The sequence below is a fragment of the Quercus lobata genome, chromosome 8 (assembly GCF_001633185.2).
Source record: "Quercus lobata isolate SW786 chromosome 8, ValleyOak3.0 Primary Assembly, whole genome shotgun sequence".
In the NCBI taxonomy this organism is placed as follows: domain Eukaryota; kingdom Viridiplantae; phylum Streptophyta; class Magnoliopsida; order Fagales; family Fagaceae; genus Quercus; species Quercus lobata.
Genome location: NC_044911.1, coordinates 52,499,132 through 52,522,399, shown reverse-complemented (window position 1 = coordinate 52,522,399; position 23,268 = coordinate 52,499,132). Strand labels below are relative to the sequence as shown.

The window sequence follows — 23,268 nt, the reverse complement described above, 5'->3', positions numbered from 1 at the left end:
TTTTTTATTATTATTATTAAATTGAGTAGAAAAAAAATATTAAAATATTAAAAAAACTTAAAGATTAGTATCAATGTAATTTCTTAAAGGCAAACAACATTAATGACTAAACAACAATAGTAATTTATTAGGAATTGTGTGAACTAATTAACTTTTATATAGGATAGGAAGAACTAGCTATTTAAAAAAATTTATTAATTATATAATATATTTTATATATATATATATATATATTAAATTAGTATTAGTAGGAGAAACTAAGGAAATGCTGCTCTACAATTGTTTTTTTTTTAATTATTAAATATAAAATATATATTTAAATATATATATATATATATAAAAGTGTCCTACAATTGATTTAAAAAAAATTATTAAATATAAAATTATATTTTAAATATATATTAAATATGGGTGGGTCGGGTTGGGTTTGGCGGGTTTGTAATTTTATGACCCAAACCCAACCCAACCTGCCATAAATTTTTTTTTTTGTAACCCAACCCAACCCATCAAGCCTTAAAAACCGACTCAACCCGGCGAGTCGGGTTGGGTTGGGTCGGGTTTGGCGGGTCGGTGGGTTTTTTGCACACCCCTAAAGAAAACTGAACCAAGATACCTAGGATTCTTAGAAGCCTGGGATCCTTGAGATATGCAGCAAGGCCAGGTTGAGATTGAGATGGCTCAAGGAAGCATGCCCAGAAACACAAAGAACGAGAGTAGATGTGTCCCATCAGTCACCCAATGATGTAGAAAAGGGGTAGAAGACTTGGAGAACCAACAATTCATAAATAAGGGTCTGGTACCTTGGGGAACTCAAAAAGATGGACTATGAAGGAAGGTGGCCGGAGATCTTTCAACCTGATGGAAGGAAATCCGCCCATTTAGGAAAAATGACAAAAATGAAAGCAGCCAAAAAGTAAGTCTGAAAAGGTAAGGTGGTATCTAGAAGTTTTGGAAAAAGAAATATCAAAAGTCAGCCCTTTAGGACCCCCTAGAATGGGAAAGTCAACTAGGGGCTTTTGAAGAGGGAATCTCAAAAGAGGGAAATAGCAAGAAAATAAAGAAATGGTCAGCCACCAATGTTGCTGGCACAACATTGGTTCTGGTATCCAGGACAGCAAATGAAACAAATCAGTGGTACACCAAAAACTCTAGGATGACACTATAAAAGGAGGGAGTGAAAGGCATTCAGCAACAATGAATTAGAGAGAAAAGATCCTTGAGAAAACTCTGATAGAATTCAAAAAAAGAGGAAAGGGAGGAAAACACCGTTCGGGATCCTGAAACAACCACTAGAGAATATACTTGGATATAAATTTTGCAAATCTTAGAGGCCTAAGTAGTCATCTAAGCCTGTGATTTTTGAACTTATTTAGACCTTGTAACATATTCTAGTGAGCGTGATGTATCAAAAACTTAAGAAAATAATGAAATTATCATCATAAGGATCCCTAACGTTTATTTCATTTTTTCTCTTATATCACTTCCTTACTGTTCCTTGCTGTACAATATGTATGTCTTTTTCTGTGTGTTAGTATGTATGTGTTGTAGGATTTGCATTTTGTGCACAACTTGGTTCAAAATCAGCCCAACTTAGCTGCAGTGAACCAAGCCCGGTCCCTCAATCATAAAGCATTGGGCCCAAGATTCCTGCTTTCTTCTTGGGCCTGTGTGCTGTTTACCAAAAAAAAAAAAAAAGAACCCACACAAAGTTACACAAAAATACAAAACCCACAAACAAACTCACACAATTCCGTTGATATTTAGTTAATCCAAAGTTCATCCAGACTCAATAAAAATGGAAAACACACCGACACATTATAATATAAAAAATTTAAATACAACTCATTGACAACATCGGCACTTCTCTCTCACAGTGGTGGCATCAGCTTTGTGGTTGATTTTCTCTCATAGCCAAGAAAATCACCGATAAGGGTTTGTCCGAATAAAGGAAGAAAAGAGTGGTTGTTGGTGGGTTTGTCTGAATAAAGGAATAATAGAGTTTGTATATCAGATGTGAAGCATAAATTTGGGTAGTTGGTATGTAGATGTAAAATTTAAGAGCATTGAAGAGGAAGAAGTTGGGGCATTGATGAGGAGGTCGGGTTGCTAGAATTGAAGAATGGAGATCTTGCAAGATTCGCATCGCTGGCTGAAGAGAAAGCTTAATATTTTAAAATATTACCGTCGCTAAACAGTACATTTTGGGCAAAATGAGTTGCGTTTTTTTCTTGTGAATGAGGTCCATAAACAATGAAAAGGGACCCACCTCTAGCTCAAAAATAAGCAAAACCCTGAAAACACAAGAATTTTTCAGTTATCCAAAGACATGCTAAATTACATTACTATATCATGCCTTGGTGTTTGAGAGTGAGTGTACTAACCCAGTTCGGTCTTTAGAGTCTTCATATCCCATTCTTCATATCATGTTTTAGTTAAATTGTAGTAGTTTATAACACATAAAATTGCTTCTACATTCAAGTAGCCACAAATCTTGATTTCCACTATAAAATAATAATAATAATAATAATGTTACAATGACTCCTTAGAAGAAAAGTCTTTGTAGATCTTCAATTTGTTTTTGTTGGCTTTTATTCTATCTCATCTCAATTATGCCCAATTGTTTAAAAGAATCAACACACCAACTTGTAAAAAAAATCGTCCCTTCGTCTCACATTTTATAAAGACCAAAAACACAAGCAAAAAAAATACTTACGCCCACCGTGGGGCTCGAACCCACGACCACAAGGTTAAGAGCCTTGCGCTCTACCAACTGAGCTAGACGGGCTTTCTTGTTTCGGCAGAATACATTAGTAATATAGATGTCTTAATGCAGGGAAATAAATAAATAAATAAATATATATATATTTATATATTTTTGAGGAGACAAGAAGAACAACTTTTTTGCTCTGAGCATGTTTTAAAAAACAGCAAAAAATACTTACGCCCACCGTGGGGCTCGAACCCACGACCACAAGGTTAAGAGCCTTGCGCTCTACCAACTGAGCTAGACGGGCACTTGTGAAACAATTCTTATTGAATTGCTTTCATAACAGTTTCATTATTTGTTATATTTTCTACCATATTCAATATCTGGGAAAATTTCTAATGTGAATTTTAAATTCAATTTTCCACATCTTTTTCACCCTTAAAAAACTAAGATAGGTATAATTTGGCAAAGAAAACATGTTTATTTTTCATCCAAATAAGATGTTTATCTAGGTTCCAATATTTTTCCATTTACAAAATTATTTTATAATTCGAAAATTAATAATTATTTATTTACTAAATGAGTTTTGGAGTGAGTAAAAATAAACTCAATATAATATATTTATCTTATTGTTGATGTACTTGACCCATACTTAAGAGTTAAGACCCACAAATTACAATCTCACTATAGACTTAATCCTACCACTTTTACCAATCAAACAAGTCACTCGACATTTACAGTATGTTTGATTGGAGGTGAAATAGAGTGGATGAAAAGAAAACTTTTATGTAGGATTTAGGCATTTTCCACCCGAGTCCACACAAAATTTCTCTCTTCAAAATGGAGAGAAAATTGAGTGGGGGGAGTTTGATGGTGAAATGACAAAGTCCAGTTACCTTCTTTTTTATTTTATTTTATTTATATATATATATATTTTTTTCTTTTGATTTCTTGGATGTGGTGCTTTGTGTTTTTTTTAACTAGAAATGATTTTTTTTTTTTTTTGAAAATGATTTTTTTTTAAATAAATTTGTGTGATTTTTTTTTTTTTGGTTGCTTATCACTTTTTTGTTTTAATTGGGCATCATTTTTTAATAAAGGTATATGAGTAAATTTATACAAATTTATTTTTATCCATTCTTCCACTTTTTCACTCCCAAGTCCCAACCAAACAAAAAGGAGGGAAATTAAAATATTTTCTGTCATTCTACTTTTTCATCCCTCCAACCAAACACACTCTTAATGTAGGGTGGCTACTAGTAAATAAAAGTAATAAATGTGAAAGTGATGACTTTTTGCTTCAAAACAATAACCAAGGAATGAATAGTAGTGGATACGGATCATCCACAAGTGCTTCTTAGTTTTGGTAGTCCTTCGGTTAGTGATAGTTTGTGGTGCCCAAGATGGCTTAGGCACCCATCCGGGCTTTATCTCCTTTATGTTGTCTAGACTTGGCCTACTCAAGGAGTCCCATAACCTCCCCTCAAGTGGACTCGAGCCCCGTCTTGGAGCCCTAGGTAGTGGTTTTACCTAAGGGTGTGAGGCCAACCCCACAACTTTATGTAATAATATTTTAAATAATTAAAACTTTTTTTTTTCCAATAATGTTGTTCAAAAGCCAATGAAAATTGATTTTGAAATGCATTCAAACTATATAAGTGACAAATCATGATTTTATTTATTTATTTTTATATATTATTTTTATGAATAGACAACGGGAAAAGAAAATCCGGTGTTCAAACCACATATATTAGACATCATAAAAAATATCACTACTACTTTGTTATCACTTGAATCCCAAAGCAATGCATGTTAATAATACATGTTAACATGAAATAATGAGAAATAACTTTAACAAAGTGATTATTAAGAAGCAGTTATGCATAAAAATAAAGTTTTAAGAGTTTTTTTTTCCGTTCAATTTTTTCTTTTTTAAATAACAGATACAAAGGTACAAGTACATACCAATTAAAGTTATACAGTTTTAACTTCTTATTTCTTCTCAAAAAAAAAAAAGGTTTGAACTTCTTACAGTATTAACATTAGTAGAAGAGAGTCAACCGGCTAGCCTATCTGCTACTCCACTTGATATGCAAGCAGGTCTTAGTTGCCACTGTAGCTAATTATCTGATTTCAATTAATGAGCACTCTGCACTCACCTTTGAGTATAACTGATCCAACACTTCAGCAACCTAAGCACCAGCTCTTTAGTATATTCCACCACAAGAGCCAAAATCCATCTTACTTCAAGATTTCATTAAGCACATGCACCAGTTCATAGTGACAGCTTGGTACCCTTTCTCAAGAGCAATGCACAAAGCCTCTTTGATAACCAAACAGCCAGCCATCCTCTTTTGGCCAATCATATCTTTTGCTACAAAACTAGAGCCCTTCCATTCGTCTTTACTCATTAATTTCCTTGCAGTCTTCAACCATAAGAAAAATTTTCCAACCAAGACATTCATTGAGAGTAAGATTGCCTCAAGTAGATACGGCATGGATGCTACTAACTGTAACTTCTTGCTTACATTGTGTGCACAAGGAAATCAAGTATTGCAGTATCGGCTATAAAGTTGAATGCTAGTAGCAAGTATGACAGAATCTTGCAATGCAGCTTTGCACCTAAATTTCTAAAGTAACCATAGTGTACTTACAAAGACCACCCAAAATTCATCTAGCTGGTCCTGATTAAATGAATAACCCCCTAACCAGCTTATGATCCATGATTTGATAGATAAAGAGGTCAAGCTTTCAACAGACTAATGTTAAGTGCAGAACCAAACCATACCAAATGAGTTGAATGTAATTGTAATGGAACTGGAAGACATATCTTGTAGGGTGTCAAATGTCTATTGTCACCATAAGTCCATTTGACGACATCTTATGGCCTTACAGAAATCATTTATATTACTTAATTTAATATGCTGAAATTACTCAAATTAGAACTGAGACAGCAACAACAACATTTGAGGTGGTTGGTTTTCTTAGCCCTGATTAGATCAGATGCCATTATCACTGTCACAACACTCAACAATGCCACCAAGTACATGACTACTACAACGAACTCAAAAAATAAAAAAAGACAGAGGCTTCATAGAATTCAATTTGTCCAAGCAACAAACCTTTAATTTTACCAATTTCAATGAAAATTCGTTATCAGCATACTTGAATAAAAGACCAAGAGCCTTGTAGCTCCATTCACCCAACTATAAAATTATCAAAAATAAAATAAAGGGGGCCTATGTGGCTTTTCACTTTCACCTGTTTTAATTCTGTCACAAATCATTTACCTTATAATCAAGATACCACCATCGTGTAAATTCTCCATCATTTTAGTTAATGTTTCTACATAGTATTGGCAATTTATTCATGGTAAAAAGCTGCTATGACTTGGAGCAAAAACGGGTTTGATGCCCAGAGAACTATATAGATTTCAAGATTAACGAAAAGTGCAGTTTTAAAACAAATCAGTAAATTCTAAATGCCAACCAAATGGCTCGTATTGCTACCGCCCATGTTTATCTCTAAAACTAAAAGCCACGAAAGTTTCTGTTATCCCACATCGTTTAGTTAAGAGCAGCGGTAGTCGGGTATGACTTATAAAAAACGAATGAAGATACTTTACAATTCATACCTTTCTCGGCCTTTTGGCTAAGATCAAGTGTAGTATCTGTTCTTATCAGTTTAATATCTGATATGTGGGTCATCGGCCCACACGATATTAAATTTATTTCTTGAGGGGGAGGGCCCACCACAATAGCTTGCTATTGGGGCTCTTAAGCGTCGCCCATGCGTTGCACTATTGCACGGGCCTGGCGCACCCCACCAATTCTAGGTTAAATCCTGGGCCTGAACAGGGCTAAATGTAAATCTACTATTGTAGTGATAATTATCATATATGGGATTATGACTTTAAGAGTGAGAAGAACATGAATTTTGTTCCGATTTAGTAATGTTTTTGGATTAAGATGCTGAATATAATTGGCGGCGATGCGGAATATTAAATATCTAATAATAATTACTTGACTAGTACGTGACCTTGTTAGGATAAAAATTAATAGTCAATCAAATATGAATTTTATTGACTATTAATTCAATCACTATTGAGGTTACTATGAATTATTGAGGTTGTGGGATAGTGGAAATTGGTTGTTTTTTATTTATTATTTATTTATAATTTTTAAATAAAAAATGCATTAATTCCTCTCATTTTCGATGAGAAATGTGTATTTTTATTAAAATTGCATAAACAAGTGGAGATTATTAGGTTTTCTATGTTCATTTTGATTTTGTTTTACATCTTTATATTTAAAATTTTAATTTTAAATTTTCGCTTAGGTGACAAATCACTAAGAAGAAAATACTAAGCAGTGGATAATGGATATATAGAGTAAAGGAATTAAGGAAAAAAAAAGGCAAATGATTAAAAATGAATTATATATGGCTTAATAAAAAGTATGCTAAAATGGTTTAAATGAGGCTTAAAACATCGTAGTTTTGAATTAGAAAAACACTATATCATATTGAGTTTAGTTGTTATTTAATGGCCACTTCATTAATAAGTATGGATGGAAGGCTGATAGTTAAAATGCTATATAATATTAGAGACAAAAATTCATAATTTTAAATGTAAGAGCAAAACAAAAATAGTCTCAAGCTTTGTAAGGTGTAATTTATATATTTTTGTCTTCATTTCACAATATGCAAAATTTTAGTACTCCATAGTCCATACAGTCACTAATACGACGTGAAAAGGCATCTACTAACTTGTACATTTGAAATATATCATCTCTTTTACAAAATGTAGTATTACACAATTGTAGAGATAGATGAGGATTCCCATAATTCATTATCTTTATCTCCATCTTCTTTGACAACATTTGAGAATTCAAAACCAATCTATTTTTGCAGGTCCCATTCCTAACTCAAAGAGAGCATCAACAAATATCAATAGGGCATTGTTTCTTCTTCTTCTATAAAATCCATTTTGAGTTAGGAAGTTTGGTTTGTATCTAGGAACCTAAATTAATTTGCTTATATTAGCTTGTTTAGGTAACTTTTTGTTAATGGGATGAACCTATAGCTATCTTTTCTCTTCCTAATTTTTTTTTTTGGGTAGAGTTTCGTGTCTTTGGTTTGAAACTTGTCTCCCCTCTTTTCTAATATCTACTTATCAATATATATATTAGGGATAAAATTTAAACATAATCCGATTGGAAAGAAAGAGAAACACAGTATAGTCCCTAATTTTTAATTTATTTTTAACTTTTTTTTTTTTTTTTTTTTTGGATAGGAACTACTATTTGATTGTGAAGATTAGGAATATAGAAATATATATATATATTTTTTGATAAAACAAGGTATTTATTTATTAACTAAGGAACACTATTACAAGTATTGTCCATTGGGCACTCGTGAGGATTGCCTAGTTGCAAAATATCATGCACATATTTTACATAAACAAAATTTGAACATTCATTATATTCTTTGACATTGCATTAGTGCTCCCGTCTCCTCTTTGCTAGTTCATTTGCCATGCCATTTGCTTCACAAAAGACATGACGTGGAAGGACAGTCCATTCTTGATCAAGCAACATCCTGCAATCCAAAATAAAAGCAGAATGTTCTGGTGCCAAAGCACCATATGTTGTTAACCAATTGAGAAGAATTTGTGAATCAATTTCTAGATTTATATGTTTATACCCTAATTCCCAGGCCATTTTAAAATCATATCTAATAGCTCATATTTCTAAAATATTATTTGAGGCAATACCAATATGAATTGAGAAACTTTTTATCTATCTTCCCTTACTATTTCTTAATACACCTCCACCTCCTGCTTTTAGTAGGGTTATATTTCTAATATTTCTATATTAGAAATATTCCAATACAGAAAAAGCAGGTTGTAAAATTCAAACCAAAACGAAAGGAAAACTAATACAAAAAAAAGTTATCAGCGTCCCGCGCTGAACCCAGCTAGCGTAACAGCGGGTGACGCCTAATTTCCCATAAGCGCTTACCACGTCGCCATCCATCTGGATCCACCTAAGTATCTCACCGTTGTGTTTTAAAATAGGACAACCCTCATTTTGTTCGTCCTTCAAGTCACAGAAGAAAGAGACAGCTCCGTGGTTCTTCTAGGGTTTAAGAAAAAGAGAGACAAAGCCCAATTGCTCTCATTCTAGGGTTTTACAAACGCCTCTGCTGGACTTGGAGCTCTGATTCTATCCCATAACTATGGCTTTCTGGGGTTAGTTTTTTGAAAATCATTTGGTTAATAATCTGGAAAGTTAACTACTTGGAAACTTTTGCAATTTTTTTCTCAATCCACATGTGTTATAATTGTGTGTGTGCATATATAATTTTTTTGCAGGAGTTGAAGTAAAACCAGGGAAGCCTTTCAAACATAAACATGACGACACGAAAGGGCGGCTTCACTTATCAATGGTATTGTTTACCAGCTGAGCTTGCCGATTTCTATTTAATCCCATGTATTGTTATTGTATTCTGAATAGATTTTGAGGGAAAAGATCCAGTTTTGATGTTTCTTGTTGGTGTTGGTGTTGGTTGCTTTTTTTTGTTAAGAGTTTGAGTTTATTTGAACTGGGTTTGGCAAATTTTGTTCATTTCAATTTGTAGAATAGGTATGGGATGTGTTTGATTTAAATCTTCTGTGCTGTGTGTGTATTGAAGAGATTTTGAGGTTTTTTGAACTGGGTTTTGACTGTTATGGTGAATGATGATGTTTATTTGGGTTTTTACTCAGGCAACACTGGGGCTTGGTGCTGCCAAAATAAGAAGTATACTTCAGTGCAATGTAGGAAAAAAGAGTCCTGTTTTTCTTTGCACTTTGTATCCTGTGAATTCTGAGTCGCTGCAATTGAATTTGGAATTCGAGGAGGCTGATGATGTCGTTTTCTCAGTGCTTGGTCCCCGGAGCATTTTCCTTTCTGGTTATTATGTGAGCACTAGCCAGCTGTATCCTTTTTTTGTTAGGACTTTGGCATTGATTATGACAAGACATTATCTTATTTTAACTTTTGTTATTAGTTAAAAATTCTACACACTTAGCACCTGTTTGGTCATTGGGGAAAAGTGGGGGGCAAAAAAGAATTTAGAAACATGGGTTGCTGTTTTATCCCATAATTTGGAACCGTTGATTTAATTATGCTTGGTAAGTTTGGATTGTTTAGATGAGCTTTCCATCTCTTGGAGATAAAATCAACATAAAACATTAGGCTTGAAATCTGTGAATCGAACCCCACTTCCCTCTCCTCCACTATCTACTTATCTCCCAAAAAAAAAAAAAAGTTACATAAATTCTTACCTTACTAACAACCAATTTGGTGGTAGAAAGAGTTTGACTAATTGCTTGAGAATTTGTTTTAGGAGTTTTTTTAATTTTTTATTTAATTTTATACTTTTCCTTTACTGAAATGGCAAGAGAACCCTGCGGAGAAGATATTGCTGACACTGAAACAGAGTTATCCGAGAATAGTGATGAAGATGAGTACGAGGATAGTTTTATTGACGATGATGAGCCAGAAGTCTGTCCACCTTCTCCCATTTCCAATGATGAAGGTATATTAAAAAAACAATTTCTGAGTTTAATTTTTTCCTCACGAGTTCTCCTTAAATGATGTTAAAATTTAGCCTATAATATTAGGTCTAATTTTTTTTTAATCATTGGTGTATATCACACCAGATGGAGAAGACTGTGTGTCATCTACGATGTGGTAGTTTCTACATTATCATTTTGATTGAAGTACTCATATGCCAAGTGCTAACAATTATTTGTTCTGCTATTACATACATTGCGTATTTGTGCTGCATGAGAGAATTGGTTTTTAGTGGACTTAAATTATCTCCAATATTGAACTTCACTTCTTTAATGGTAGCTACAAACTTACAATTATCAAACTTGTTTGTGAATGGAATTTGATCATGGTCAAAGTTAACAATAAACATGATAGTGTGGTTGGACTGGTTATGCTGATAAGAACTGCGTACTTTGCAACCATCAGATTATTGAATCACTTCCGATCAATTATTACTAGATCAAATCATATCTATGTGTGTGTGTGTGTGTGTGTGTGTGTGTGTGTGTGTGTTTGTTGTTAGAAATATGGTTAAATGATTAATTTCACAATTTCCTATTCACTTTAGCTTTTGGGACATCGGTAATTTAACATGGTATCAAAGCAAGAGATCTTAACTCTTAAGTTTGATCATTGTCTCCTTTCTACCTCCCATTTAAAAATCCCACGTGTTAGGCCTCACTCTTATATATATATATATATATATACATATCAACCTAATCTCCTCACATTCCTGGTTAATCTCATGTATATGCTCAAGTTCTTTTCTTCAACATTTTCCATGCATCCAAATTCAGGATTATGCTGCTCATTTCCGAGTTTAAATAATCGTTCTCTCTGTTCTTGCTGAATATATGTGTCATGTGTTTGCAATGTCCAGTTAAGATATACCCACTCAGTAGTATGTGTTCGTAAATGTTTATGGAATATATGTTCCGACTTCTGAGTTTTTGCTCTATGTTTTTTGGCGGTTACAGAGGAAATGTTGGATAATGAGAGACCCAAGAATGGGAAGGGCAGCCGTAGACGGCTTAGGAAGATCTACCAAATGAGTGACTCTGATGATGGGGCATGTTCTCAACCAAAAAATATAGTCAACGGTAGTAGTGGTGAGCCAGTATTACAAAATGAAGATGAGGACAGCTTCCCCATTTCATCTATCTACAAGAGCAAAACCACCACCAGGAAAACAACAGAGGAAGTAAAAAGCAAAGCTGATGAGGAAACATGTGGAACTGGTGACAAGAAGACTGAAGATGATGTCAATCATGTCATTGAAGCAAAAGTAAAAGCTGATGATGTGATTGTAGATGCTCAGCCAAAAAGGTGAGTACTGCATGACTGGTGTGGCTTTAGAGTCTACTTGTTTATAAATTTTTTTTTTGTCACACAAATCAATTAGATGCGTTTTCTCAAATGTTTAGGTTATGTTTGGTAACAATTTTTGTTTCCTATTTTCAAAAACTTGTTTTTGGGAATATAAAGAAAAAAAACAATTTTCTTGTATTTTTGAAATCAAAAACATGTTTGGTTAGTTGAAATTAAAAAGATAGTTTTTTGAAGAAAAAAAATAGAAAATACTAAAATATGTTGTTACTAGGATTGGAAATTTAATGTTAACTCATTAAATGAGATAGATTCATTAAATTAAATGCATATTTTCATTGACTTTTGAAAATTAGAAACTGAAAACAGTCTTTTGCATATTTTCAGTTTCCTTCACAAATTGAGTTTTGAAAATAGTTTTTGTTTTCTGCCCATTTTGAGTTGCCAAACAAGTTTTTTAGTCTTAAAAATAGAAAATTGTTTTTAAAAACAAAAAATAAGGGGAAAAACAGTTACCAAACATACCCTTAAATTTGAGAAAGGTTTGTTTTATTCCTTTACTGCTTATGTCAATGGTAACTGTGTTGAGCAACATTGGAGAAAGTGTTCATTTTGTTTGCCATGCTTGTTGCAGGCAATCTGACCTGCCAATCAATTCAATGCCATCTGCTTCTGAAGTAGGCTCCGAAAATGGTGCAAAGCCAAAGAGGAAAAGAAAAGAGCGGTCTAAGGAGGAGAAACCTCTCAAGGCCGATAATGCTAACTGTAGTAATATTCTTAAAGAGGATAAAGCCCCTAAAGATGAGGCAAGGATTGATAATATGAGGCAGGATATGTGTATGAAAAATGGACAGGAGTGGCGGGCAGCCAATGACAAGTTAGTGATTTTGTGATCTGTGGTTTGAAATTAATATCGGTTAAATTGCGTATTTGGTCCTTAGCCTTTGACTTTTGTTTCAAAATCTTTCTTATGCTTTAAATTGTTTCAAAAAGGTCCTTATAGTTATCTGAGAGATGGAGAATGTTGACGTAGCTAATGGAATTCATGAAATCAAGGCCACTTTGATGATGTGGCATGAATTCTATTTGCCATGTCAGAATTTTCTATCCATCAGATGATGATAAGGACATCTTTAAAACAGTTTAAAAAGTATAATGACTAACGTAAAACATTTTAGATTATAAGGATGATTTTGAAACAAAGGTTAAAGGCTAAGGACCAAATATGCTAACCTATAACATATATTAGTGTGCATACATATAAAATTCTTAATCAGAAGGTTTACTGACAATTCTGTTTATTGATCCTTGTCCTTATGTGAGTTTACTTGTGCAGGGGAGTTGAACTGCCAGATACTGTTTCACTGCCTTCCATTGAAGTGAGCCCTGAAGTTGTTGAAAGGCCAAAGAAGAGAAAGAAACAACGAACAAAGGAAGGGAAGAATTATGAAGCTGAGCATAAGCATAGCGTTGAAGATGATAACACCCAACAAAATTACAAGTGAGTATTTTTGTAATTTGTGCTTTGAATATATAAAAAGAAGAATATACAACATACTTGTAAACATGTATTCAAGCTTAGAGGCATTAGCCACATCTGTGCTATACTCCAAAAGGACTAGTCTAGTTACAATTGAGACTCCTTGTAAACACAAAAAGCCTAGATCAACCCAGTACATGCCCAATGTGGAACTCACTCGGTACACACTCACATAACACACACTCAACTAATTGGGACATCACATATTCCTCTTATTTAGAGTTTTTACTGAGGCTTCAGTTTGTTGATACTTTGTTTTATATTTACTTGAGTAGGGGAGCTGAACTGCCTGAAAATCTTTTGCTGCCTTCTACTGAAGTTGGCTCTGAACCCGGTGAAAAACTTAAAAAGAAAAGCAAACAACGGGCAAGGGATGTGAAAGCTTCTAAATCTGACAGTAATCATGAAAATGTTGTCAGAGAGGATGGAGCTCAGCAAAACAAGGCAAAGGCTGAAGACATTGTCCATGGTCTGCCTATGACATTTGAACAAAATCCAAATCCAGCCAATGACAAGTTAGTATTCTTTTAGATTCAATTCTACAAATGGTAGAAACACACATAAAAAGTTGCATGAACTCCCCCCTCCTCCAACCTGGTCGAATTACAAAGGAGCAAGAGGGAGGGAGGGAGAGTTACTACTAATCAATATCACTAAGGATGCAAATAGATAATGCTCTTGCCATCTAGATTTTCTGAATGCTAAGCTGAGTGCAAGACGAATTGTTCTTTGGGTGACTCTTTGAGTCTTTGTTTGCTGTATGCTTTCTTTTTATATCATTCTTCTATTTGTACAGGAGCCTTGACAGCAAATCTCATGTATTTGCTGATGAAAATCATTCTTCGGACAAAAAAATTAAGAAGAAGAAAAGGAATAAAATCCAGGAGAATGGGAAAGATGTGAACATGAATACATCCCTTCTGTCAGTGGACAAGAAAGCTGATGACGAGTCATCTCAAGTTTGGACCTTGTCTAATGGATTAATCCTTGAGGTGCTAGAAATGGGGAAACCAGACAGCAAAGTAGCTGCGTCAGGGAAAAAGGCAAGTCCCTTGGAATGATATTGATTGAAGGCTTTTTTGTTGCATGCAATCTTTGATCCAAATAATGAACAGAGAGTAATTTGATTTATTATTATTAGTATTCCTCTGGAGGGGTAGCTTACCAAAAATGATATTCTGATATTGCACATATTCTACTATAGCAAACCAAAGACATGTATGTTAGAAAAATGCTGATATGAATTTTGTTTGGTTCCAGATCAGTATCAATTACAATGGCAAGTTGAAAAATAATGGAGAATCAGTTGGCTCGAATGTCGGTGATGCTCCCTTTAAATTCCGCCTAGGTATTACCATATGAGATAGAATCATGGTTTTGCCAAATAAGGTTTATTAGTTTTACTACGTTGTTTAATATATATGGCTTCTTGCAGGTGTGGGAAAAGTTATGGAGGGTTGGGACATTGGTATTAATGGTAATGACTCAGATTTTTGTCCCGACTGAACTTTTTTTTTCACTTAAGTTATTGTTTAGTATTCTTTGGCTGACATGTGTGCATGATTTTTAGGTATGCGAGTTGGTGAAAAGAGAAGACTTATCATCCCACCATCAATGGGGTATGTGATTGAATTCTGACTCTATATTGCAGCACATTTCTTTTTGCTTCTTTCTTTGGGTTCTTAGCCCCTTGCTTGACATGCCATGTGTGTGTTGCAGTTATGGGAGTAAAGGGCATGGTGAAAACGTACCGCCAGATTCATGGCTGGTGTATGATGTTGAATTGGTTAAAGTCCACTGATTGATTTGCTTCATTGCTTGTGGTGCTGTCTAATCTCTCAGTTTATTTTACTTTGACAATGTCGTTTTTTATAATAGTACAAAAATATAAGGGTACCTAAGCAAATTGCTGGAGTTTTGTTTTCTGTTCATATCTTTTTGGGATGAAATTAGCCAGCTGTTGTATCTCCCTTATAGTTATAGCTGCTGTATCATGACCAATTTTGTACAAGATACATTTAACTTCGTGACCTATTGATAAAAGGTTGCTTGGTCATGGTTTGCGAAAGAAACAAAGGCTAGATATTGATGCAGCCAAATCCAAAAAAATTGCAACATTTCAACGTTCTTTTATGGTGCTGTAATATGATTGTAAGTATCAAAACAATGTAGCTTACGAAAGGATTTGGGGAATTGACCGGGCATAATGTCCAATTTTAACTAGAGTGGTTAATGAGAGATAGACGACAATGGGTGGCCCCACCAAGAGTAAATGGTCGGTAATATGGAAAGTGATTGCATTTGGGGTAGCAAAACGACAATCCAGTGTGGAAACTGAATTTAGAATTCATTGTAATCAACATCCTAAATTAGTTTTGTTATCAGAAATTGTAAGATTTATTACATAGATATGAAATTATTTGTGATTTTCAATACAAGTCAAATTTTAAAAAATGTTTTTCATAACATTTTTAGGAGCGCAAACAAACATCAAAAAATATATGCAGTTTTCAACTAAAAATATTTGAGTACAACATTTTATGTTGAAATAAACAGAGCCTTAAAGCCATTCAAATCCCAGATTTAATCTAGCAAGATATGGTAGTTATGTAACCCTATCAACCAGAAAAATAAAGAGGTTGTTAATGGATCATACAAGTGAGTTATGCTTTCCACTTTAAATCCACAATATTTCTAGTAAGCGTTCCTCTAACTCTCATTTTCCAACAATTCTACTGTTTTTGTTTCCCTCAAACCCAAAAGAGTAGCCATATCTCTTTTCTCCACTCAATTTTCAGTTCAAACCACTTGTAGCTGTTCTATTATTCAACTGATTGATTTAGCTCTAAAGATGACTATTGTTTTGTGATTGCTCTGCTAGGGTTGAAACGCTTTTGTTATATGCTTTAATTTCCATGGCTTGTTGGGAAGGTGTTGATGAAACTCATCTTCTTATTGCTTCTGGTAATTACCTCCCTTCTTCACCACCACTGGATTCAACCACTGGATTCCGTTTAGTTTACTTGTTCTATTAAACAAACAAAGCAGGCAGCACCAGATTACAAAAGAGGGAAAGCAACCATTGGGCAAAAACAAAAGTGATGGGACGAAATTGGAATCATTACCTCAATGTTAAAAGCCAAATCCCGGAAAGGTTGTAACTTGAAAACCACAAACAAATGAGCTTGCATGGCAAAATTTGCTAAATAGTACCATTTTAGAAATTTTTTTGGTGAATAGCATGTAGCTGAAGTTAATTAGTTAAGTAGACTATTTTTGGAATTTGAGTTTGTCAAACTCAAGCCGTATGCACACTCGAGTTCCAACCCAAACTTGAGTTTAAAAAACAGTCTACTTAACTAATTAATTTCAGCCTTATGCTACTTTCCTAATTTTTTTTTTAAAAACATGCTATTTGGCAAATTTTGCCGAGCTTGCATAGTTCTAAGAAAGTTACCAATGCAAGTTATGGACCCAAAAAAGACAGAAAAAGGAAATAATTGTAAACATCCATCTTCATTATATGTTTCCATATAAACCTTCCATGGTTGAAGCAGATTCCAAAATCGAAGGTTTCAGGGACATTTACAAGTTAATCCCCATTTTCTTAACAAAACTTGGGTTTCTATAAACAAATGTGATTAGTATCAACATGGGAGAAGAGAAAACTACCAGAACGGAGATCCACTTGAGACCTTACTCAGTTTTTGGCTCTGATTTAACCAGAAAACTTCTAGCTTCATCATCTGTAACTTCACTGCTTAGGAAAAAATATATACAAAATAAACTAGCGGCCACGTGAAATGAGAATAATAAATAAGGAAAAGTATAGAAATGGAAGTACGCAATCAAAAATTGAATAGAACAGGAAAAAAGGTAGTATAAAACCTGTCAATGGCTTCTGTCTTGGAGATCAGGGTGAGTTCTTTGGATGCAAGAAATTCACAGAAACAATTAAGGTTATCCTTCTGGCAGAATTTACGAAGATGGTGTAGAAAATCATTGAAATGTTTTGGTTCCTGCAAAGGAAAAAACTTACGGATATTAATAAAGTAGTTGATATAAGTGTAACCATAGTTCATAGTCATCAAAACACATGCAAAATATGACCAAGAGATCACCAAGTTGCCCAGGCTATTAAGCATACACAATTAAGGTATACACACATCTATTGAGAGAATTCTGTCCTTAAAGAACACATGGGAGAGGTTATAGACAAATTTTTGTGAAAAGAAAAAAAGTTATAAAACTGAAATAGATCACTGCCCTTTTGTTAATCTCATGCTAACTTCCGAAAATATATTTTAGTAGCCCACCTGCCAAAATTTGTTCACCAGGGTAGCAAGCATAAGACAACTCAAAATAATGGAGCCGTAACTGTAGCTTTAAATTTAATATGGCTGTGCGGGAACACTGAAAGATAGCCTTTTAACCATTATCCAAGTAAAACAAAATTGTTGTTTGGCCAAAAAAATGTGAGACTTATATATATATATATATATATATACACATAAGATTGTAGGGATAGTAGTAGGAAATCTAAGGTGGAAACAAGGAACTCTCTCTAGAGAGGCTTCTAAAAGAAAGAAGTTTTGAAGAAAGAATTCTAACCTAAACTTAAGGGACAACCCCCCTTAAATAGGCAAAAATTCGGAGTGAACAGTATTTTTTACTTTTTTGACTCAAACATTCAGCAACAGAATCTTGTCATTTTCTTTAATTTAAAGTGCCAAGTGTTGCCAAAAGAGCACTTAAGAAGACTAAAAGCTTGAGGAAACTTCTTTTTTCAAAGCACATCATCATAAGCTTGAGGAAACTCCTTTTCCAAAGAGCATCTTTGTAGAGCATGGGTAATCAACAAATCATTTTTTGAATATTGTAGCATATAAATGACAAGACATTCAAGTGCTTTAGGATAATTGTCCCCTTCAAAGGAGTCCGCCACCAAGTCAAATATTCTCATCTTCATATCCTTGATTGCCTTACCAATCCATTCTGGACCATCTCTACATGACATCATCTTTTCAAAACCTTGTACAGTTGTCATATTCCCAATATTCTCAACCTTAACTACAGATGTATCTTTTATAGAATCAAGAGATTGAGCAGCAATGTCGCCATAACCCTCTCCCTCTTCTGGTACACCCATACCCGGATATCAATTACAATTGATAACTTTAGTATGCATTTATATACACTTACTAAGAGCATAGGACAGTTGAAAAGGGCCAGACTATGAAACAGCGAATTTTGGGAAAGAGACTATAAGCACAAGGCATAGACTTACAATAATCACACACACACACATATATATGCAACTGCTACAAATTGCCATCGAAACCTCAGAAATTCAATTAACCATGTTATGCATAAAGGTAGAAAACTTGACCAGGCCCCATAATACCACAATGCAGCATGCGATAAAATCCAGTGAAGGGACATTTGACACTCCTTTTTTGGGGGGAAGAAGGGGGGGGGGGGGTGGGGGGTGGAGGGGGAGGGGGAAAGGCGGTTCCTTACAGCGGATCAGTGCACTGAAATTAAAATTTAAAAGCATCAAGCCTGTGATTGGAGACCAAAAGCATGAGTCATAGCAAGGTGATTGACTCTGGCAATAAACAAGTTTGACACTTGTGTGTTATAGATGGTCGGTAACAAGACTGCCACCTGTTGTAAAATAGCGGAAGCTTAAATCACCAAGATTGATTGTGAAAATATTTTAGAATTGAGAAAGATCTCCAAACTAATCAATAGGAATGAAAAAAATAAATCCAAAAGAAAATAGACACAAAACACCAACAATTACGTGGTTTAGCAATAGCCTACATCTATGGGCGATGACGAACAAATTTCACTATAACAAATTTGGGATAATACAAATTAGTGTAGAGGCTATCTCACAAACCCAAATCCCAAATACACCCAAATAGCTCTCTTTCACAAATACAAAACCAAAGAACCAAAGATTCATAAATACCAAATACCAATACCAAATACCAAATACGAATTGCGCACAAACCAAAGAGAGAGCCACAAATCAAATCCAAAAGTTACAATGCACCAAGAGAGAGCAATTCACCAAACTGCAAAACCAAAACCAAGCGGTAACAAACCTCTCTCACTATTCCAAATTGCAACCCACAAATATCAAAGAACCAAACAAAGAGAGAGCCTTTTCTCACACACACACACGCTCTTTTCTCTCTCTCTCTAATAGGAGACTTGAGTTGGCTAGAATATCTAAAACTAAAAAGGACTAAACTTCTTTTCCACTCATAAAAGGAGAATCACTCCTATTCTAAAAGGAATTCCAAATCAAGTAGTAGACAAGATTTTTAATAGAACTTGATAGCTTCAAACAACAATAACCCAAAAGGAATAAAATTCCTTTATTATCCAAATCGAACAAGGAGTTGAATTCCTAATTCAAACCATATTCTACACCCCCAACCCATGTGATGGCTTAATATATTCTCTTGTTGGCCAAATATGGGAAGCAACCGCTGCTTTAACCTACGAGGGAAGGAGAATACTGCTTTATGTAGAACTACCGCCTAATATACAACATAACCTTAGCTGGTTCTTGCTATTCTACCCTTGTTCACTTTGCTAACACAGCACCTGGTATTGTGATCAAAGATAGCACATAGATCTAGCTTCTTCTTTTTTTCTTTTAGGTAAAAATGAATGATAATTACATGGATCTAGCTTATATGCTCTGACACATGCTAAATCACCACAAGGTATTCATTGTCTAATGTTTCAGATCTTCCAGAGATCTCCTCTTTCAGACACAATCTCCAGCTGCTTTCTTATAACTTCATTCTCATTATAAATCTGTTCTAATACCCAACGGCACATTTTTAAATTCTGTCCACTGCACCTCCATTACCAAACAGAAACTCAAAACAAAATGCTGATAGCCAAATAGTGCACCTCACATTAACCCTCTATCAGTTCCAAGAGTAACATAATCCACTCCCAGCTTCATTTGTAACAAAATTACAGGCATCAAATTAACATAATGCATTTTAGTGACGATAGGCTTAGTAATCTAAAAAAAAAAGCATAAACTACCTGAAAAGGACAGCTCCATTGGGCCTTAATAAGTAGCAATCAAATTTACAGTAATATATTTTGATGATATTACTCTTTTCTTTTTTAAGATAAAATAAAACATATATAAACTCAAGGGAACCAATATGCTAAAAGTATGGAAAGTGCCTATTTTGAAAAAGAATATCTACAGAGACAATTTATTAATGATAGATTCTATCATGCAATTAGGTATACAAGAGGAACAATTATGTTTATTTATTTATTTTAAGAAGAACTAAGAAATGTATACACAACAATTTGTGTTTACACAGCTAGATGGACACAATCATAAAGCAGTAGCCTATAATTTCCAATAATGGCAAATGCCTATATATGGAGATGAAAAGGGAAATAAAGTAAATACAAAAAAAAATGGGCTGTTCTTTTTTCATTTCTTGTCCTTTTTTTTTGTGGGGGTGGGGGTGGGAGGTTGATCTCATTGTTAGCAAAAACAACAAAAATAACCACCATCCCAAATTTCATCTGGGCAAACCAGACTACACCTACTGTAGGATAGATTATAGTACTTTTACATCCACAACAACATTTTGCAGAATTCATTTCTCAGCAAGTCCAATGTTCAATTATGTGAGCTTCCCATTCTTGACAGTTACTGGGTTGATAAGAGACCAACAACTGTCCCATTCATGTACAACTTGAAATTTGGAATTCAGCTTTCAACAAGCACAATATCAAACCATGTGCTTCCCGTGCTCATGATGCTTATTGGGTCCAATTATAATTAATAATCCTCAAATTAACTCTCTTTTAGTATTAATAAGCCCCAATTAACTCAATTTCAGAATGTACCTAACTCAAAATATCATTAAATCATCTCTATAAAAGTGTAATTTTCTTTAATGCTTTGACAACCAGATTAATTAAGTACATGCAATCCTACCATTGCTTTAAGTCTTAACCAATAGGATCATGACACATCATTGGGACTAATCAAAATCAATTTTTCATAATCACATGTGATCAAACTCAATTATGTGAATGCATCATGACTGTTAAAATTTGATTTCATGATATCTTTAATTCGATAGTCCAATTAGAGTTCATGACACATTGTTTTGATTGTTATGACTTCAAGATTTATTTAATGTGAAGCCTTAGGAAATCAAACATTCAAAATTATAGTTTTACCCTTAGGATGTGAAAATGATCATTATACCCTTAGATAAGTTTAGATGTGGGCTGCAAAATGGGATGTCTACACATTGTTTTAAAAATTGAACTAGATACCGGCCGGTTCAACTAGGAACTGGACATGGAACCGGTCCGGTAAAAACTGAGAAAAGTGACAGTTGATCTACAAACCAGACCTATTTTCAATTCTTTGAATGTTCCAGTTTTTAAAACCATGTGTCTACATGATGCAACTATGCAGAGAGTAGAAAAAGGTGTAATTATGAAAAATAAATGTCTAAACATAAACAATATTACAAACAAAAGGAAAATATTAAATATAAACATAAACATAAACAAATATTTTAATAAAATACTTAAATAAAATACTTAATGAGAAAACTAGGATCAATCACAATGATTTTAACAACCGTCTAAATGTCAAATAAAATATTCTTTTTTTTTTTCATTGTATCTTGTATTGAGAATAGTATATAAATAACTTAATTTAAGTTATAACAATGAATGAATATAAGAACATTTTATATTAAATATAGATATTATCCACAATTAATTGTTTGTGCATGAATCATCTAACATTTGCATGATTAGAATTTTAAAATTAATTTGAAATGGTTGGTTTAATGGCAAAGGCAAGGAACTTGAGAGTGGTACACATGGCAAATGTCGAGAGGATCATGAAAACCTAATTCCTAAGAGGAAACCATTTATAAACCAAAAAAAAAAAAATGACATAAAGATGTAGTGAAAGAGATGGTATTGCCTATTCCTATATCCCGTTGCTTTGGCAACTTTACTCTCCTTGGATTGGTACCAAGGTTTCTCTAACCTGAGCTTGTCTCGAGGTCTCATAGCTTTTCTTGCGCTCATTCTGTCATCCATATCCTCCCCAAATTTCTTTTCTCAACTTTTCTCAAACATCTACCTCCATCTATTTTGTCTTATCTTCTATCCACATTAGCCAAAGAGCCTCAATTTCATTTGAAACCTCTTATTGGTTAGGGAATTTCTCATTTGGTGGTTTGGGGGTTTTCCCCATCACCACAGATTCCTAGTTGTGATGTCTCAACAAGATGAATTGGTGGAAGCACTCAATGCTGAAACTAACAAGCTAAGATTCTCGGGTAAATCCTTGAAGTTAAAAGCAAGTGAGAAAGTGGTGGAAGAACTATACAATATTGGGCTAGTGGGTAAGTTATTGGCAAACAGGAGTATTAACAAAAATGCAGTGAAAGCTATCATCTTAAAGGCATGGAGAACATCAAGAGGGGTCTGGATAGTGGATCTTGGAGAAAATTTGTTCCTATTTAAATTTGCATGTGAAGGTGATAAAAGAAAATTTGTGGAACTAGGACCATGGAATATTGAGGGTTTCCCTCTCATTTTAAAGCAGTGGAATCAGAATATGGTGGTGGAAGATCTAGACTTCTCAAGCCTACTGATTTGGATCCAAGTACATAATCTCCCCATTGAATACATGTCTAAAGAAAATGCAATTGAGATTGGGGCACTGGTAGGAGAAGTGTTAGATGTTGACTTCACAGGCAATGGGGAAGTTTGTATCAGCAAATTCCTAAGAGTCAAAGTGGAAGTTAAGGTAGATGACCCTCTCCGAAGTGGGTTTTATCTTGGCAAAAGTCCTCAACCTGATCTGTGGATCCAATTTAAATATGAGAGAGTGGCTGAATTTTGCTATAAATGTGGTAGGTTGGGGCATTTAAAGGCTAAATGCTTGAAAGTTAATCACATAGATGCCCAAGTTCCATCAAAAGAGCCATATGGATTCGAGCATTGGATGAAGGTAGAACCTTCAGGGAGAAGAACAACAAGATGGGTTGAATTCATGG

The 23,268-nt window shown here is 34.2% G+C and overlaps 2 protein-coding genes and 3 non-coding genes across 6 annotated transcripts; 2 read left to right on the top strand and 3 right to left on the bottom strand.

The window, feature by feature from the left end:
* Positions 1–2,712: 2,712 nt before the first annotated feature.
* TRNAK-CUU lies at positions 2,713–2,785 on the bottom strand. The gene has a single exon. It is a non-coding gene; the product is annotated as a tRNA-Lys (tRNA).
* A 156-nt stretch (positions 2,786–2,941) lies between these two features.
* On the bottom strand, positions 2,942–3,014 carry TRNAK-CUU. Its single transcript has one exon. It is a non-coding gene; the product is annotated as a tRNA-Lys (tRNA).
* Positions 3,015–6,337: 3,323 nt separating this feature from the next.
* On the top strand, positions 6,338–6,533 carry LOC115958759. The gene has a single exon (XR_004084680.1). It is a non-coding gene; the product is annotated as a U2 spliceosomal RNA (small nuclear RNA).
* Positions 6,534–8,679: 2,146 nt separating this feature from the next.
* On the top strand, positions 8,680–15,394 carry LOC115957703 (peptidyl-prolyl cis-trans isomerase FKBP43-like). Of its 2 annotated transcripts, none has more exons than XM_031076014.1 (13): positions 8,680–8,957; positions 9,081–9,154; positions 9,474–9,685; positions 10,152–10,288; positions 11,283–11,626; positions 12,264–12,508; positions 12,968–13,132; positions 13,447–13,686; positions 13,968–14,214; positions 14,432–14,519; positions 14,607–14,648; positions 14,742–14,790; positions 14,891–15,394. In XM_031076014.1, the coding sequence occupies exons 1-13, from the start codon at positions 8,945–8,947 to the stop codon at positions 14,970–14,972; spliced, it is 1,938 nt and encodes a 645-aa protein (XP_030931874.1). In that variant the 5' UTR covers positions 8,680–8,944; the 3' UTR covers positions 14,973–15,394. The 2 variants fall into 2 exon arrangements, with proteins under 2 accessions (XP_030931874.1, XP_030931873.1); XM_031076013.1 differs by having other exon boundaries at positions 8,682–8,957; positions 11,283–11,631; positions 12,266–12,508.
* A 1,443-nt stretch (positions 15,395–16,837) lies between these two features.
* On the bottom strand, positions 16,838–17,556 carry LOC115955263 (ATP-dependent DNA helicase 2 subunit KU80-like). The gene is made up of 3 exons (XM_031073332.1): positions 17,488–17,556; positions 17,060–17,190; positions 16,838–16,928 (listed from the first exon to the last, which is right to left on the bottom strand). The coding sequence occupies exons 1-3, from the start codon at positions 17,518–17,520 to the stop codon at positions 16,868–16,870; spliced, it is 225 nt and encodes a 74-aa protein (XP_030929192.1). The 5' UTR covers positions 17,521–17,556; the 3' UTR covers positions 16,838–16,867.
* Positions 17,557–23,268: the final 5,712 nt, after the last annotated feature.